General features: G+C 37.9%; 1 protein-coding gene across 2 annotated transcripts in view; it reads left to right on the top strand.

Moving 5' to 3' along the window:
- Positions 1-14,361, top strand: part of COMMD10 (COMM domain containing 10) — a 112,545-nt gene extending 98,184 nt beyond the window's left edge. Inside the window, exons 7-8 of one of the 2 annotated variants that reach the window (XR_007891781.1) lie at positions 13,135-13,194; positions 13,846-13,864. Coding sequence is in view for 1 of the 2 variants with exons in the window: in XM_051642161.1 (XP_051498121.1) it covers positions 13,135-13,194; positions 13,846-13,884 (99 nt within the window). In the remaining variant the exon portion in view is untranslated. Of the gene's footprint in view, positions 1-13,134; positions 13,195-13,845 lie in introns of both variants that reach the window. The other variant, XM_051642161.1, reaches the window with a different exon arrangement.
- The last annotated feature ends 2,982 nt before the right edge of the window (positions 14,362-17,343 follow it).

Genomic DNA, 17,343 nt, shown 5'->3' on the forward strand with positions numbered 1-17,343 from the left:
TCCTGTGCTGGAGGTATGCGGGACTGGATGCAGTGTCTCAGAGGAAGCCTTATAAGTACTGAGCAGAGGAGAATCTCTTCCCCCTGCCTTGTGTCTTTGTTCTTGCTAATAAAGGTAAATGCTCTCATCTCTTTCTCATACACTGGGGTATGTTTTAAGACAAAAAGTCTCTTGTTTTGCATGTAGAACTATTGAAGGATGTATTTCAGAAGTTCAGAAGGAAAAGTTTTAGTTCCCAAAGACAGAAGCAGTGTAAATTCTTTCTGGATCTTTAGTATCCTAGAGCTTTCATTAATTGCTGTACCAATTGTATTTTTGTTGAATGGCTTGCAGCTTTTGACCTCTCATGTGACTGCTTTCACGTTTCAATACTTCCAACACACAGAAAACAAGAAGAAATTAACATTTAATTTCAAATTCAAAGACTCAATTTGTATATTTACCAAAGTTCTTGCTGATATGAAGATGCCATTTATTCAGTTGGTCCTCTGTCTTTCAATCCCCAGCTGTGTTCTGACATTTTAGCTTTTAATATCTCTGCAAGCTTCAACTTCAGACAAATCAATACCACAAAAAACAAGTACTGCATTTATCAGTTAAGACAGCTGGCTTGCCAACTGTTAAATTAACTGTTGGATCTAAATATTCCTTAGACATCCTCTGATCTCACACTGCCTTTGCCTGACCATCAGAGTTCTGGCTAGTTTGTTGTTGCAAACAAGTTAATCTTATTTTCTCCAAGACAAACAAAAGAATCCAAATTAAATTGATTCTTCTATGCAGTAGTGCTTTAATCCTTCTAAAATAATGGTCCCAAACACATTGAACTATTTGTTCTTATTAGAGCAACTGATTAACAATTTTGGTACTCCATTCCTCTGCGTAGGGCTGTGGAATTACTCTCGTTTCAGCAGTCACAAAACTTCTCTCATGCCTGGAATTCAATGGTATCTCCCTTTGGTGTGTTTTCAACTGTTAATTCTGTCACTCACCAGTAAGAGAGCACAGAAACTCTTTATGTGCTTATTCATAAGACTGCTGTCACCCTGGAGCTTCAGCCCTGTACCTGACCACGTTAATCAGGGTATCAGTTACACTGTCAACCGCTTGTTTTCTCAGTTCATTTTTCTGCTGGTCAGTGAACAGTTTGGCACATGAATGCAGCTAGAGCACTGCCTTAGTACTAGATAGGAGGAAGTAGCTAAGTCTAGAGTCTCCTTATTTTCTCTGATGTGTGTTTAATTTGAACTTGAGCTAGTTCAGTCCCCCTTACTTCCTCATTTTTCTTATGAAAAAAGTGCAAAAAACACTGCAGCTTTCTTTAGATAGAAGAGTGTGTGAATCACAAAGATTGAAGACAAAGCACTTTACTGTACATAGTCATACCGTAAAGGCATACAACATCCTAGAATATGGGAGAACAGTAGTGTTCTCCCATTGTCAAGTGTACCCAGTGTCAAGATAGGTAAGTTTTCCCTAAGATTGCTGGAAAATTTTTCTGTTGTATAACGGAAAGCCAGATTTAATAATCCCCATTTAGTCAACAGAGGAGCAGCTGTTAACAGTTAACAGATGCTTCACCATCATATTCTTCTTTCTCTGTTTAAGCTAAGCACCCTCGTGTATGTTAAAACTGCATTTGTATGTCGAGCATTGTACGTGTCATTCTGTTGAGTTAGAAATCAATTTTTTTTAACCTACCATATCTGCATGTCATTCTTTTTCACTGTTCCCTTCAGTATCATCTCGTTACATATGTCTTAAGAGAAAATCTAGCGGGTTTGGACTTGAAGATATTGAACGTCAGTATTAAAATCAAACTAATTCAGTATTAACTGACATAACTTGAATTTGCCTAAATATTGTAGTACAAGCAATAATGTCCCAGGTTAAGAAGACATGGTTCTTTAAATCATAGAATGGCTTGGGTTTGAAGGAACCATTAAAGATAGCCTAATCTGACCTCCCTACTGTGGGCAGGGACAACTTACACTAGATTGCATTGCTCAAAACCTCATCCAACTTGACCATGAATATTTTCAATTATATGTGACCCACAACTTCTCTGGGCAACCCATTCCACTCTCTTACCACCCTCATCATAAAATTTTCTGTCTTAACATCCAGTCTAATTCTACAGTCTTTCAGTTTAAAACTGTTACAACTTGTCTTGCCGCTACTGCTCACAGAATCACTGAATAAGTCTGTTGGGAAAGACCTGTAAGATCATCAATTCCAACCATAACCTAGTTCTACCAACCATTAACCTAACCTGACCATATTAATTTCATGTCTGTTTTTATGAAAAGATTGCACCATACAATGTCACTTTTTATTCCTTGCTTTGTTTTAGTTTTGCATCTTGCAGTGCTGGCTTGAAAGAGAAAAATGTAGTTAATTTGGAGCTAAACTGATTAATTTTGAGTTAAAAAGCATGGAAAATACCTTGCTTTTGATATTCACTGAGATCACTGCAGCCAGCCTGAATACTGACTGCAGTGTACTCCAGCCATCTGTAAAATAATCCAAGCTAGTACTGTGTTTCTTCACATTGCTCACTCTCTTTTAAAGCAACTTCTATGAACTGTAATTCAATAGCCACAGATTCAAAGAAAATAAAAATTGATTGATATCCTCTTTCAAATTGCTTATGTTAGCCAAAAGTGGTTGTTGTGTTGTTTTTTTTTTCTTTCCTGAGAGAATATTGCCTATATACCTATATTCATATTGTGGCTTTGAAGGAAACTGTGGGCGAGTGGTTTGATTTCATCTTTACTGTAGATGAAAACACACAGCACTTGTAGTACTCTCTGTCCAGTTTTCTTTGTAAGCAGTGAGAATTCACACCACACTGCTGTATCAAGCTTTAGATAACTTTTCAATTAAGATATCAAAGCAAGAAGATCACTGAAATCATGTTGTCTAAAATCCAAAATAGGTAATTTTTGCATTAGAACAAGTATAAGATTCAGTGACAAACTAAGAAAGAAAAGTTGTTGGTGGATTGTAAGTGGCTGTTTCCACATTCCTCTTAATTTTGCAGAATCATAATAGACCACCCAGTCTTCTGGTTTGTATTGGTTTTATTGTTTTTGTTGTTGTTTATTTGGGGTTTTTTGTTGTTTGGTTGTTTTTTGTTTGTTTGTTTGTTTGTTCCTTGTAGAAATAAAAGCTTTTTTGGGCTAGTTTGAGAAACTTTGCTTTTAAAAACCTCTTCCCACTTTGCACTGTGCCATGTTACCTGAGAAATGTTGGTGTTTGCTTGTGTCAGGGTGGCGAAGGGAGTTTCGTCACACTCTGACATCGGTAGGTCCTTGATCCAAATAGGTAGCTCACCTTCAACACTTTGCTAGGTTGCTGGCAAGGAAGAGCTACTGCTAGGAGTCTGGCATTTATTTGTAAATTGTGAGTATTGTAGCAAAAGCTGAACATCTGTTCTTTTTCTTAGACTACATTAAAAATAGTAGGTGACTTCCTAATGAAAAAAGAAACCCAACCCCACACAGGGGACACAGGAGGTTTTGTCTAGCTTTTAGTTAAGACCAAAGGAGTGGTGTCCTGAGCAGTTTGGATGGAGACATCATGTGTATCTGATTTGAAGATAAATGATTTGTAACTCCTTGTTAATAATGTCAGCTACAGGTGAGCTATCTGTCTAAAATACACTGTCTGTGCTGGTAAACTGCTCTCCTTCATTCATCCTGATATCTGCAGGGAAGACCAGACAGCCAAGCAGGTACAGTCCAGAAGGTTCCTCCAGTTCATTGATGATAACTTTTTGACTCAGATGCTGGAGGAACCAACAAGGAGAGATATACTACTAGACCTAGTAGTGACAAGGAAGGACTGGTAGAAGACATTAAGGTTAAGGCAGCCTTGGTTGTAGTGATTCTTAGATGGTGGAGTTCAGAATCATTTACATCAGGTACTGAACATCTAGCAGGGTCAAAACCCTGGATTTTAGAATAGCTAACTTTGGCTTTTTCAGGGAACTGCTTGGAAAAATCTAATGGGTAGGGTACTGCAAGGAAAGGGGGCCTGAGAGAGTAGGTCAATATTTAAGCAGCACCTCCTACAATCTCAAGATCATAGTGTCCCAAAGAGTAGGAAATCAAGTAAGAGAGCCAGGAAGCCTGCATGGTTGAGCAGGGAACTACTAGACAAACTTAAGTGGAAGAAGTTTATAGATCATGGAAGAAGGGGTTGACCATTTGGAATGAATACAAGAGTGTGGTCAGAGGGTGTAGGGATGCAACAAGAAAAGCTAAGGCCTCTTTAGAATTAAAACTGGCAAGGGAAGTCAAGGACAACAAGAAAGGCTTTTTCAAGTACATTGGAGATAAAAGGGAGACCAGAGGAAATGTGGGCCCACTGCTGAATGAAGTGGATACCCTGGTGATGGAGGACACGGAGAAGGTGGAGTTACTTAATGCCTTCTTTCCCTCAGTCTTTACTGCTAAGGCTGATCTGACCCTCAGGATTCCCAAACCTTCCAGACCACAGAAGAAGTCAGCAGTGAGGAAGACTTTGCCTTGATTGAAGAAGATTGGGTTAAAGATCAATTAAGAAAACTGGACATCTACAAATCCATGAGCCCCAGTGGGATGCACTCATGAGTGCTGAGGGAGCTGGAAGAAGTCAAAGATAGACTGTTCTCCATCATTTTTCAAAAGTCCTGGAAAACGGGAGAGGTGCCTGAGGACTGGAGGATAGGTGTAGTCATTCCAGTCTTCAAGAAGGGCAAGAAACAGGACCTGGGTAACTACAGAACAGTCAGCCTCACCTCCATCCCTGGAAAGATGATGGAGAAGATTATTCTGGAGGTCATTTCTAAGCACATGGAAGAAATTCAGGAGCAGCCAGCATGGATTCACCAAGGGGAAATTATGTCTGACTAATCTGATAGTGTTCTATGATGGTGTGTATAGAGTCCTTCACCTGGGGAGAAGAAACACCATGCACCAATGTAGATATGGGTTTGATCTGCTAGAAGGTAGCCCCATGGAGAAGGACCTTGGAGTCCTAGTGGAGAACAGCTTATCCATGGGACAGCAACATGCCCCTGTGGCCAAGAGAGCCAATAGTATCCTGGGATGCACTAAGAACAGTATGGCCAGCACGTCAAGGGAGGCTCTCCTCCTCTTCTACGCTGCCCTAGTAAGACCACATCTGGAGTATTGTGTCCAGTTCTGGGCTCCTCAGATCAAGAGGGACAGGAATATGCTGGAAGACTCCAATGGAGAGCTAAAGGGCTGCTTAAGGGACTGAAACAGCTGTCATATGAGTAAAGGCTGAGAGACCTAGGGCTGTTTAGTCTTGAAAAGACTGAAAGAGGACCTTATTAATGTCTATAAATATCTGAAGGGTGGATCTCAAGAATGGACCAGTCTCTTTTCAGTGGTGCCCTGGGATAGGATGGGAAAACAGCACCAAGTTACAACACAGGAAGTTCCACCTCAACATGAGGAAAAACTTTGTTACTGTAGGGGTTATGGAGCACTGGAACAGGCTGCCCAGAAAGGTTGTGGAGTCTCCTTCTCTGGAGACTTTCAAGACCAATCTGGATGTGTTCCTATGTGACCTGCCCCAGGTGTTCCTGCTGGAGCAGAGGGGTTGGACTCGACGATTTTCTGAGGTCCCTTCTAACCCTTATGTTTCTATGAATCCTTGCTCTAGAGGGTTTTGACCATTGTATATCTACATACAGATCTATCTCAGTCTGCCTTAGGTGTTATAGGGCTGACATTCACTATCCTAACGTACTTACCAAGTTACAATGTTTGCCATTTGAGTCTATAAACTTAAGTTTTCAAATGCCAGTGCTAGGCTAACATATAGCTTCCTAGAATTGGATTATTTCCTAGGTACAATGATGGAAATATTTCATAACCATGTCTGTGTGACATCTTTTTCATGTGTAGTTTTCAGAAAAATTGATTTGTCTGTGGTCAAATTCACTGAACACCTGAGGTCAGAAAAGCTTGAAAACATTTCTGGAGCCTTCATGCTTACTGCTGGGCTCTTGGTTTCTTCAGCAGTAGTTCACTCTAGTACAAACATTAGAAGAAAAGTCAGTGTAAGACTATTGTGTCGGTCTTGATGTCAGACATCTTTAGAATAGGAGTTTGAACTCATTGGTCTTCATGGTATTTGAAGACTTACCTGATAGTCCTAGTAGAAATAAACGAAACAGAACTGTAATTTCTTGTTTTTCCTTGCAGTGTTCGTTAATTTTATTTTATTTTTTATATCATAGTTGTTGTGCTAAGTAAGCTGTACCAAAATATGAAAGATCAAAGAATTTAATTTCTTCTCAGGAATAAAATTATTTAGTCGTCAGTGTTCTGCCTAAAGGAAGAATTGTATTCTGTTAGTTACAGATTACACACTGTACAAGCAATATGCAAAAATAGAAGTGTATTTGCGTTCCCAAATAATCTTTTTTCCATACTTGATACTATGACATTTGGTAGAAAGAAAAGGTATATATTTTTTTAAAACTGTTAGCAAACTTGCTTCTTCAGAGAGCTTCCTGCAGTATTAGGAGTACAGAATAATTTGCAAAAATAGGTAAAATAAGAAAGTTGTCATTATTAGGACTTGTGTTCCTTAGATTAGTCAGTGGTATTCTTGTAATTGTATGGTGGCTAGTTAGTGAATGAAACTAATAATTTTCAAGCATGCCTTTTCCTGACTAATATATTTGGAAATTATACCTACCTATTTTCCTATTGAATTCTGAGATTGCAGTGACACATCTGTCTGGATTGGTGCTTTATGCTGTTAGTGACTGATTAGGTCCAGACTAGTGAGGAATCAGTAATGAACTTGTACTGTGTGTAGTTGCCTTCAAAGAAGGGAAGGACATGTGAAGATACATATAAAATACAGAACAGGCATAGAAGGAAGTCAGCCTTTTGATATATCTTTTAAGAGCCATCCTCCTTAGGAAGAACATAGGAAGGACCTGCTTTGAAGTATTACTTGTGATAGACACACGCTGATGCGTTTACCCCCTGTTTTCCCTAGATGCATGTTTGTTCACTGTGATGTTTTTGTAAAAGTGTATCTAATAAAATGTTTGCACAGAAGTCACAACCAAACAACCCTAGATTTTTGAGAGGTTTTCCCTGCAAAAGTATAATTAAAAGACCAACAAACCCAGTCACGTTACTTACTCGAATGTAAGTTCCTAGCACACTGAAGGCAAAGGAGACCACTACCTTGATATAAGTTTACCTGTTTTCTATCTCACTTCTCTTTAGGATGATGGTATTTACTCTGACTAGGTGTCTTGTCGTGAAAACTGTAGTTCCTTGTTTCCAGATAATTGACTTAGTTTTAAAAGCATTTTTCTCCCCTGCTGTGAAGAGGTAGTCCTGTCTGTATCTAATGATCGGTCATCTTACCACCCTGTGTGGTCCATTTAGTAGTTCTGTCCCATTTCTTTTCTGTAGCTTTGCATCTGTTCATCCAGCCAGTCAGTAATCAGTATTTTCTTGAGGATGGAAGGGAAGGAAGAGTGAAAATGGAAATGACTGACAGTTCTTGCTGCTGTTTGGAAGTATGCCATGTCTTCTGCAGATCTCCAAACCCCTGCAAAGTCTGTTGGCTCCCTGTTGGACTGGGCAATAAATTTAGTCCAGGTACTTTCCATGAAAACATACTTAGATGATCCTGTATCTACTGCAGTAAGACTATCTGTATGTATCTTCAGACCATCATTTTCTAGTAAGACGTTGATTACATCTCAGGAATCAACAGAGAACTTTGGGTAGGATGCTTACAAATACATCACAAAGGGAGGGAAGGTAGTTTTGATCTCCCTAAATACCACAGGGAATTTGAAATTCATAAGACTGTATTTAAAAAAAAAAAAAAAAAAGCAACTTTGAAAGGTAGAGTGCAGTATATGTACAAACTAAATATTAACATATCAATCAGGAGAAGAGGGAGTTAGTATGAAAGATACTCTGTTTTCTAATAGTTGCACACTGAGACTTGAAAATGCGTGAAAATGCATTTGGTATTGCAAATGGAAATATCCTTTGAAGAAGAAGTTTCAGGGCCACTTTCTCTGATGATGTGAAAGAAGTGTAATTAGGAATATATCAGTCAGTATTTAACTCCATGTGTTCCTCTGAATCCCTTAGCTGTCTTCTATCCATCTACTGCTGCAAGAATACGAAGAAGTCTTGATTGCTGTCTCTTATGTGCAGAGAGCTAAGAACAGGTGTGCTTTTAAATGATGCTGGTCTGTTTTAATTTATCTGCTTTTCTTGCCACACTACAGTTCATCTTTCCAACCAAGCAGCTTAAACTAGCCAATAAATTCTGTGATACACACCTTAGGACCTTCTGCTCATCTCTAAGTGCCTAGGTGGATGTACAGTTCTCCACGATCCAAGGAAATTTAAAGGAAGTCTGAACTGATGTAGCGCAAGATGGTGATAAGTCCAGAGGGAAATGTAGGCTACTAAGAATCAACTGGAGTCTGTTTAGGAATGCATGTGAATTTTGCCATAAACTGATGAGTTTAATTATCCATATCCTTCCAATATGTGTGAGATTTTAGGAATATCTAATAGGATTAAATAGGGAAATTGAAAGCAAATGTGAAAACCTTTTAAACCTAAATTAGATGTGGCTCAAGATTGTATTAAAAGTTTTATTAAAATATGGATACTGAGATTGCTTCAGCTAATTACTGTTAACAAACTTTGCTGAATATACTGTAATTTTTTACACGTGCTCAGACATAGAACATTATCCCTATCAGTAGACATTTAGATATAAAACCAGCCTGTTCCTCCATCTGTCTGCTTCAGAATACTTGGCATTTATTTTGCAGTGTTGTGATAGTAGTTACATCTTTGCAGTTGAGAACTATTACAGCAGTATCAATTAATCATATTCAATTTAGCTTTAAAACCAGAAATTTGTCTTTTATTTATAACTTTAGTGCCTTGCTCTATTCTTACGCATGGGGTGGGGGAGTCTAATGTATGCAATACAGCTGGGCAATAAAGAAGGTTGTTATTAGTAATAAAGCCTTTTGCAGTAGTACATTCAAATAGAAGTATCCAGAGCACTGGATTTAAAAAAACCCCACACACCAGCACCAAATCCTTTCATTGTAACCAGGAATTTGTTTCTGTTTTTTTGAAGTGCTTTCAGCAGGCATATTTTTGCATGGTTTCCACAGAAACATTTTGCAGGAAGAAGGTATTTATCTTTAAAATAAATTGTTAGCTGAGGCAATGGGCAATTTTTGTATCTTTTGTATGTAGCTGAATCTGGATCACTTTATGTTGATAATTGTGTTAATCTAAAAATACACCTAATTGCTTGTTGGTGCTTGTAAGCTAAGTGTATATTAAATTATTGTGGTAATGTTGTAGAATTAGCTGTACATTCAGAATGACTCTTTGGATAGGATAGCATAATAATGTTGATTTGGAACAGGAAGCTTTTATCTTCATTTTCCTTGCCCTTCTCTCCCTTATTGCCTAAACCGCAAGGAAAGTTGGTTTTAAACAGCTGTTTTAGAGACTGGTGAAGATGTTATGTTTTTAAAATTATACTAGACAATAAATGAGAATCTAGGTAAGGGGAGGAAACAACTCTGATCAGTTAAACTTATTAGAAATTCACATAAATACTCAGGAGGCTATAAATTGCAAATTGATACAACCCTAGGGTGAAAGAAGTGCTAGAATGAAATCAGATTCCATCTAGATCTATACGTGCAAAATGACACTAAAATTTAAATGTAACACTTAAAATAAATTCAGTTGTGATATGTGACCAAGTATGTTAAACCATAAGTAGGAGCTAGGACTTCTATTGCCACAGTGACAATGTTTGAGGTGTAATTAGAAGAAGTATTTGAGCGACTGAGTGTGACAATGAGAATAAATTCAGTTTCATGTTCTGGCTACTCTGTTAAGTTTTCTTTCACATGGAGGTAATAACTGCAAAGAGAAAATGAGATGCCAGAAATGAGGGAAGGAGTAGAGTGAAGGTGAGGAATGGTGAAAAATTTATCAGGAAAGAGGAAAAGAGAACGATGTACTTAATAGAAGGAAGAAAGAAGTTACACATCCAGCAAATTATTGTTTTCTTATTTATGTTCTGGCAAACACTACTAGGTCAGAGACAACATCTGAAAAGCTGTAAGTGTAGATAAAAGAAGGCAGCTGAGCTGCGATTTTTGTAAATAGGCTGAGACTCTTATGTGCACACAATGACTTAAGTCACTAAGCTGAAAGTTATATATATATATATTTTTATCCAATGTTTTCTTTATGACTGAAAAATTATTGCCATTTCTAATTCTGTACTTTATCTAAGCAACATTTCAAAAGTATATTAGGAATTTGCATATTCTGGGAGCTTTAGCAATATTCTATCAACAAAGAAATTTTTAATGTTTTACTGAGTAATTAAAGAACTGGATGGTGACCTAGTCCTGTGTCACATCATTTTAATTACAGTTGTTTGTGTTCATATAGAATAAAGCAAATAAGTGAATAATGGATACCTCAGCTAAAAAATGCGAAGCCATCAGCCTGCTCAGACACTGTTCTTCTTGCAGGGACCTAGTTATGATAGAGTGTTTGTTGGTCTGTGTGGTGATCATGATTACATAACCATGATTGTTTGGCACATTCCTCAAGGATCTCACATTAGTGAGAAATTTAATACTGTAAAAATAACATTTTTAAGTGGCCCACACTTCTGCATGTGTGTTTGTGACACTGATCTCTATGGAAGTGCTGTAGTAGATGTACCAGGTTTTTACACACAAAAAGCAATTCTGTTTCAGTAGGGGATTATGTGCAGATAGACAACATATTTCATAAGAGATTGTTATATCCTTTCTGCCACTGACACTCCCAACTCCACCTCCGATCAGAAGCGTAGCCTGGAATGGCATTCTTTCTTCTAGATCTCCACAGACATTTGCCTGCCACAACACAACATAAATTTTGGCTTGTCTATGAGACTGTGATTATAAATAACAACAGAAAGAGACATTGCAGTCTTTACATAAATCATAATGGTTTTGCTTAGTATAAAAGGACCTCAGTTAAAAGGACAACACTGTTTTTTTCATTTGTATAACCTGTCTTGTAACTTAGAGTAATTAGTGTAGTCAGAGGGAAATATGAAATAAAAGATTTTCAATTTTTTTAATTTTTTTTTTTTTCGTGGGGGAGTGTGTGTGTGAAGTCGGTCTTGCTTGTTTATCTGAAGATGCCTGTCTCAAGTGAGACGTCGCACACCCACTGTCCCCTCTCTGGGGGCATTTCAGAACTTGTATTGAAATCCAGCAGACCCTTCTGCCAGAATGTATGCAAGAGAACACCCTGACTATTCATTGTGACTGATAAACCTGAAGATATATGATATCTTCCTTTTATTCTGAACCTCCTTTTTTCAGTTTTGCTTGCTTTCATTCAGATACCAAAATCTTCCTGGAAAAGCAAATACCAAACTAACATCCGTGCTAAAATGGTAGATTGATTTGCTATTAGTGTATCTGTCTTCTTTTCTCTGCCCCTCTTCTTTTCTGAAGAAACCACTTGTTTGCTTTCTCTTTGTTTCTTAGCTGTTAGAAAGCCTTTTAAAATGCTCTTACTTCTCTGTCACAGCATTATGCTATTTGGAGGGAGGATCAGCTGGAGTCATGGCAAAAAGAACTGCTGTCCTGGTAGTTTTATTTTGTATTCACCATACGATTCCCAGAATTGCATTGTTTCTTCCCAGAGGGGGAAGATTGGTCTCTCATGCAAATCACTGGTCCTTTTCTAGGCTTTTGTAGCCTTCCTGAAATTGTTGGAAAAGATCCTTCTTTCTGCAGAGCGGGAGGAGGAATTGCACCAGACAGGCTGGCCCCAGTCATTTTGTCCCTTTCCTGTGTCTTACAGCTCCTTTTGAGGAGCAGGCACCAGGCAGTACCTATCCTGAGTTCCCAGGGCTTCTGCTGCTCTTGTACATTTGGTCGCCAAATCCAGCAGAATTATTTGATTTAAATCGAGACTTGCATTGGTATGAGAGTACACAGAATCTGGCCAGAGCCTTGTCTGTATACGAAAGTCTCCTTGTTCTTCTAAGCTGAATTGCTACATGTTTTCCTACTGATTTAAGCAGTACATAAAATTGGCACCAGTTAAACAAAATTTTGTGCGCACGTTATTTCAACTGGTAATATTTAGTGAGTAGGTGTGTCCACAGATTCAGTTTTTACAAAGCCTTGTTACTGTTTATGGAATTGCAACTGTTATCCTCAGGAATGCCTCCAAGCCTTGGGAAGTCTAGCAACAACACAGAGAATGTGCAATAATAGTTTGGAATTTATTTTAAAAGAAGTAAAGTTACAAAGTAAAGTAGAAGAAATAAGGCTAGGAACAGTCAGGATAGATCTGCACTGTGATTGAAAGTAGCTGGCAATAAGCTACCTGTTTCTTGCAAGGGAGTTAAGCAGGGTAGTAATTTTAATTTAACCCCGTCTCCACAGGCAGCAGCACATGATTCTTAACCACCATCCATTTAATCTGCAGTAGTTTCCATCAGCTATGTGATTTTACTTTTCTAGTGTTTAAGCACTGCTTTGAAGATGTGTTATTTTTTAACTTTGGCTGAATCTGTGCATAGATGCATATAGCAGTGTCAGCATGCTAAGATCATAACTGTTAGATTAATGAATGCAAGTATTAGGTCTGTGCTGCTACAGTACATTAATAGCTGTGCAGGTTCAATCAAATGTGCTACAGATTTTGTCATTGTATAATGCTATTTGCCAGATCTTAGACAGACTGCTGAGAAAGATTAATGCAATCTTTCTTTTTCGTTGGACTTAAAAATAAGGTAACAAAATAATTTTCATAGGATGTTTTAGTATTACTTGTTGCAGCAAGAGAAGAGACGTACCTGCACACTTGAATTCTTCACTAAAATTCAATATGTGTATATGAGAGACGCAGCAGTGAATGAAAGGAAAAACTGTTGCAGCCATTGTCTTTCATGTAGCTAAATCTCACATTCTGAATTATTGGAATGAATACCAAAAAGAACAAAAAGTAAATTAAAAAGTATGTTTATTCCTTTTCTTTTCTTTTTCCTTTACAGACCCTGAAGAAAGTATTTGTAGAATTTAGCCATCAGGAGCTGTTTGAGTTCTATAACAAGGTCTGTGGATTTTACAATACTGTAGTTTTTTTGTAAACACCTTATGCTGCTCTGCAGGAAGTCTTGCCTATCTGAATTAAATCTAAAGAAACTGGAAGGAAAATGGATCCAACTATAATTAATGCTGATTGATTTGCTTGATCACATAATGCATTTTCAAGAAGAGTGTTCCAGTTTGAATAAGTTTGGAATAGGCAAGGCTTGGGTCATTGTAAGCCTACCTGGCAGTTAGATTCAGAGAAGTAGCTGCTCATTAACAATGAGGAGCTCTCTGGAAAGAGCATCTTTCCGTTACATTTTCAGTTAAAATGCCAGGCTCATAATCCAGTGAAAATCAAATCTATTATTTTTTTTGCCTTGTTATTATGCATTGGAAATTCACAGCAAAACATCTGTGCATGTAAAAAATCAGTATTTAGACAACTGTTTCTTTAAAATTTGAATATTTAAACTGCAGCAATGAATTCTAATAGCTTTATGCAAAAGCAAATATTCATGAATACAGGATTGTTTATTGCTGTGTGAATAGATGCAGGATGCATAGTTGAAGATAATGAAATGTGGGGTTTTTTTCTGTTTGCATGTTTCTAAACAACATTTTATGTGAGTGGAGTTTTTTCTCTCTTTTTTTTTTTTTTTTCCTGTAAATAGCTGGAAACTATACAAGCACAGCTGGATTCCCTTACATGATGTTTTTGAAGACTAATTTCTCCATCACACTCTTGCCGCTTCATTATTTTGAATTGAAGATAGATTACCAAGCTGTGTTTGCTGAAGGATTCCATGGGTTGCTTCCTGTAAAATTATATGGCTTATCTCCTTTTTCGACCAGTAACATTTACCAAGAGTCTTTGTTACGAGTAAGAAGACTCTAATGGACTTTCTCTTGTTTTCTGAGCAATTGTGAAGAATGTTGGCGCTACTTGCAGAAAAGAAAAAAGCTACTCTGCTTCAGAGATTGGGGTTTTTTTCGTCCTATTATGTGTTTTACTTGTTTCTGGTAGAAATTTGCATAGTAGGAATAAAATCTATTTTTAAGAAGTAAAAGGAATATCAAAGTAGTAAGAAAATATTCAGCTAAATACAATCTCTGTCCTTTTGAATTGTTATTCATATGATTGATAAAGCTTATTGCAAATTTGACAAAATAAATGCAGTATTTAAAAACTGATTGGTTTAGCTTGGGCTATTTTAACTTCTTTTTGTTCTGTTTTGAGTCTTTTGTTGTTGTTGTTCTAAATAATTTAAAATGTTGCTGATTTCAGTGTTTACTTTTGGCACTGAAAACAAATACATCTTCTTAGCATGGCATGCATGCCAGTGCATATAAGTAGTGTGTTGTATAACTGGGGGGAGAAATATCAGAGTATATCATGAAGGACACTGAAATAGTCTGGCAGTCAGATTTCTGAAAGCTCTTTGTTGATCCTTCCTCGTGTTGTCTGCCACTGTTTTTACATCTTACAGGAATAAATAAAGTACAGTGACTTAAAGGCCAAGTTAGTAGTATTTTCATACATTAGTTCCAGATAAACAGAGGTTCATGAACAGTATGAGAAGGTAAAAGTAATTTTAGTTGTTTGTTGCCAATCATTGATGGGCAACGTCACTGCTCTACCTTTACAGTAGGCACAGGGTACAACTCTCCAGTCTGAGAGGTGTGGAGGTGAGCAGAAATAAAATCTTTGGCATTAGCTTGTCTTTATTCCTCCTTAGGGATTATCTGAACAAGATTGTTTTTTTCTTCCAGATGCCTAAACCCGAGATGATTAATACCCAAGCAGCCAGTTTTCTTTTGGGCTTTGTTTGCTTCTGACAATAGATACCAGTATAGTCAAAAGGTGTGTTTTGAATACCTGGGGTTTAGGTCTTCTTGTGCCAGATTTCCTGCTTTGTTGTTCTCGGCTTTTTGTGTTGCTTTACGACAGATTGTGCTTCTAGAACACTTAAGAGGTTTGCACCAGTTGTCTAAGCTGTGAGAAAGCAGATTTAAAAGATTAAGTCAGTAACAGCCTATGTGTAACTAAAGGGCACTGAACAGAAAAAAGCACATTTATCATAGTTCTTAACTGAAATTCCAGATGATACTGTACCTTATAAGGAACACTATTACCCTGTTGGAAAGAAGAAATGAATCACAATTGCACAGCAGAATCTTACCCTGTACACCTTGTGAGGCTAGCTGCCAAAGTCAAGTCTTATCTCAAGCCACTGGCAAATGTGCATTATCTTACGGGGATGTAACAATCTCACCCACCAACATCACATGCTCAGTCTGGCTATTTGACAGCAGTTTGCTGGCTTGCTCATCTCAGGCTGCATAGGTTGTGGTGTGTGCAGGCAAGCACATCCCTGCCGTCCCTCTGCCTATCAGTATTGGCAGTGCTGTATAGTTAGCACAGCTAGGAAAATCCCTTTCTCGACATTTAGATCCTGATGCCTCTGTGGGGCTTGTGGGACAGTGTTCTGTGTGCTTTTGAGTGTTTTGCCCAAGTTGATAGAGCTGAAGTTCTGCAAGTCAGGTCTGAAGCAGTGAAGACTCTCGTGTGGATGCAGGACATGCTAAGGCAGTTGTCTGTGGGAGAGGGATTGTTTTTGTGAACAGAGGCAGTGATTGATGCATCCTGGAGGAGGGGGTGAAGGCAGGAGCAGTTTAGAATGCAAGAAGCACAGGGCAATCTAGCAGGCACATCTGAAAAAAAAAAAAAAAAAAAAAAGGAAAAAAAAAAGAAAGAAAAGAAAAAGAGAGGTCAAAGACCTCTTCCTACCAAGAGCATGAAGAAGATGGGTGTGGGAAAAAAAAGAAGTGGACAGAGTAATGGATATTCCCAAGGGTGGAATTTGGGAGTTCTGAAGACAGGAGGAACACTGGAAAAGATGACAAAATATATATACAAATAAAATACTAGGCAAAAATGGAAAAACCTGTATATACTAGGGGAATGGGGAGAAAATTGTGGAAACCAAGTAAACCAGAGTTAACTATGAGAAAAGGCCAGTTGTGTAACTGTATCTCATATTTTGAGCTAACCAGTAAGTGTTGGCCATGGTGCAAATTTGTCCAAAACAAAATAAAATTGTGGGGTAATAAAAAAGAGCTTTTAAATCAAGCTTTTATGAGAAGTATTTCAACAGTGATAAAATAATGTTAAAGGACAAAACAGATAAAGCAAACCCAAGATTGCAAAGATTCTGTAGAATTTATTAAGTGCTCAACCTTGTTTGCAGATGGGTGAAGAGATTTCTTTAGAAGTGGTTGCCTTTTATTTTTTTACTAAACATACTGAATTTCTTACTGTCAGATGGAGTAATAAAAGCCATGGTATACCTCATGATAAGAAGTATAGTTGTTACCATTTGTCAAGAAGTACTCAGCAATAAATACTTACTTTAGAAACTTTTCTGTATGTAACATGAAGCTTTGGGGTTGGGCATTATTAGGTAGAAATGGCATAACCAGTACCATCATTTTCACTTACTTAATTGCTCCTGTTTAAGCAGAGAAAATTGCCTGTGAAAGAGCAGAACTATTTTGTTGGGTTTTTTTTTTAAGTCTTGCGGAAAAGAAGGGTTTTATTCTGGTTGCTGCTCTCTGGCTTGAGTGGACCTGGAGAAGGGAAGATTAGTCATCTGCTGAGAACAGCTACCCCTGCTTAGTTTGGTTAAAGTCCTGACATCCATCAGCATCAAGGAACGGGAGGAATACAAGCACTAGTACAGATTGGAGGGTCTTTGAGGGGAATGGGAGATGTGCCTGCAGTAGGGACTGGACCCAATGCCATATCTCAGAGACAGTGGAAAGAAAAAAACACTCTCCTGGGAGGAAGAAGGCATTTAGCCTATTCAGAGCTGAATATACAAGGCTGGTGTAGGAGCATAGGCAGGAATGTGCATGCTGAAGGTCTTCAAGCTTTTTCTTTCCATTCATGTAAAACATAGTTTTGATGAGTGAGTCTTGTGGGCATTTTGGACTTCTTACTGCAGAAAAGGAGAGGGATGCATCACAGACTCTCTTCAGTTCTGGGTCCTAGCAAAGCATTGATCTGTAATATATCTTGGGCATGACTCAGAACTGGAATTACCAAAGCTTCTAATAGTGTTGAAGGAAGATTCTTGCAGAGTTTTATTGATACTGAGCTCTGAAATTGG

Source organism: Apus apus, chromosome Z, assembly GCF_020740795.1.
Source record: "Apus apus isolate bApuApu2 chromosome Z, bApuApu2.pri.cur, whole genome shotgun sequence".
NCBI classification, from domain to species: Eukaryota; Metazoa; Chordata; class Aves; order Apodiformes; family Apodidae; genus Apus; species Apus apus.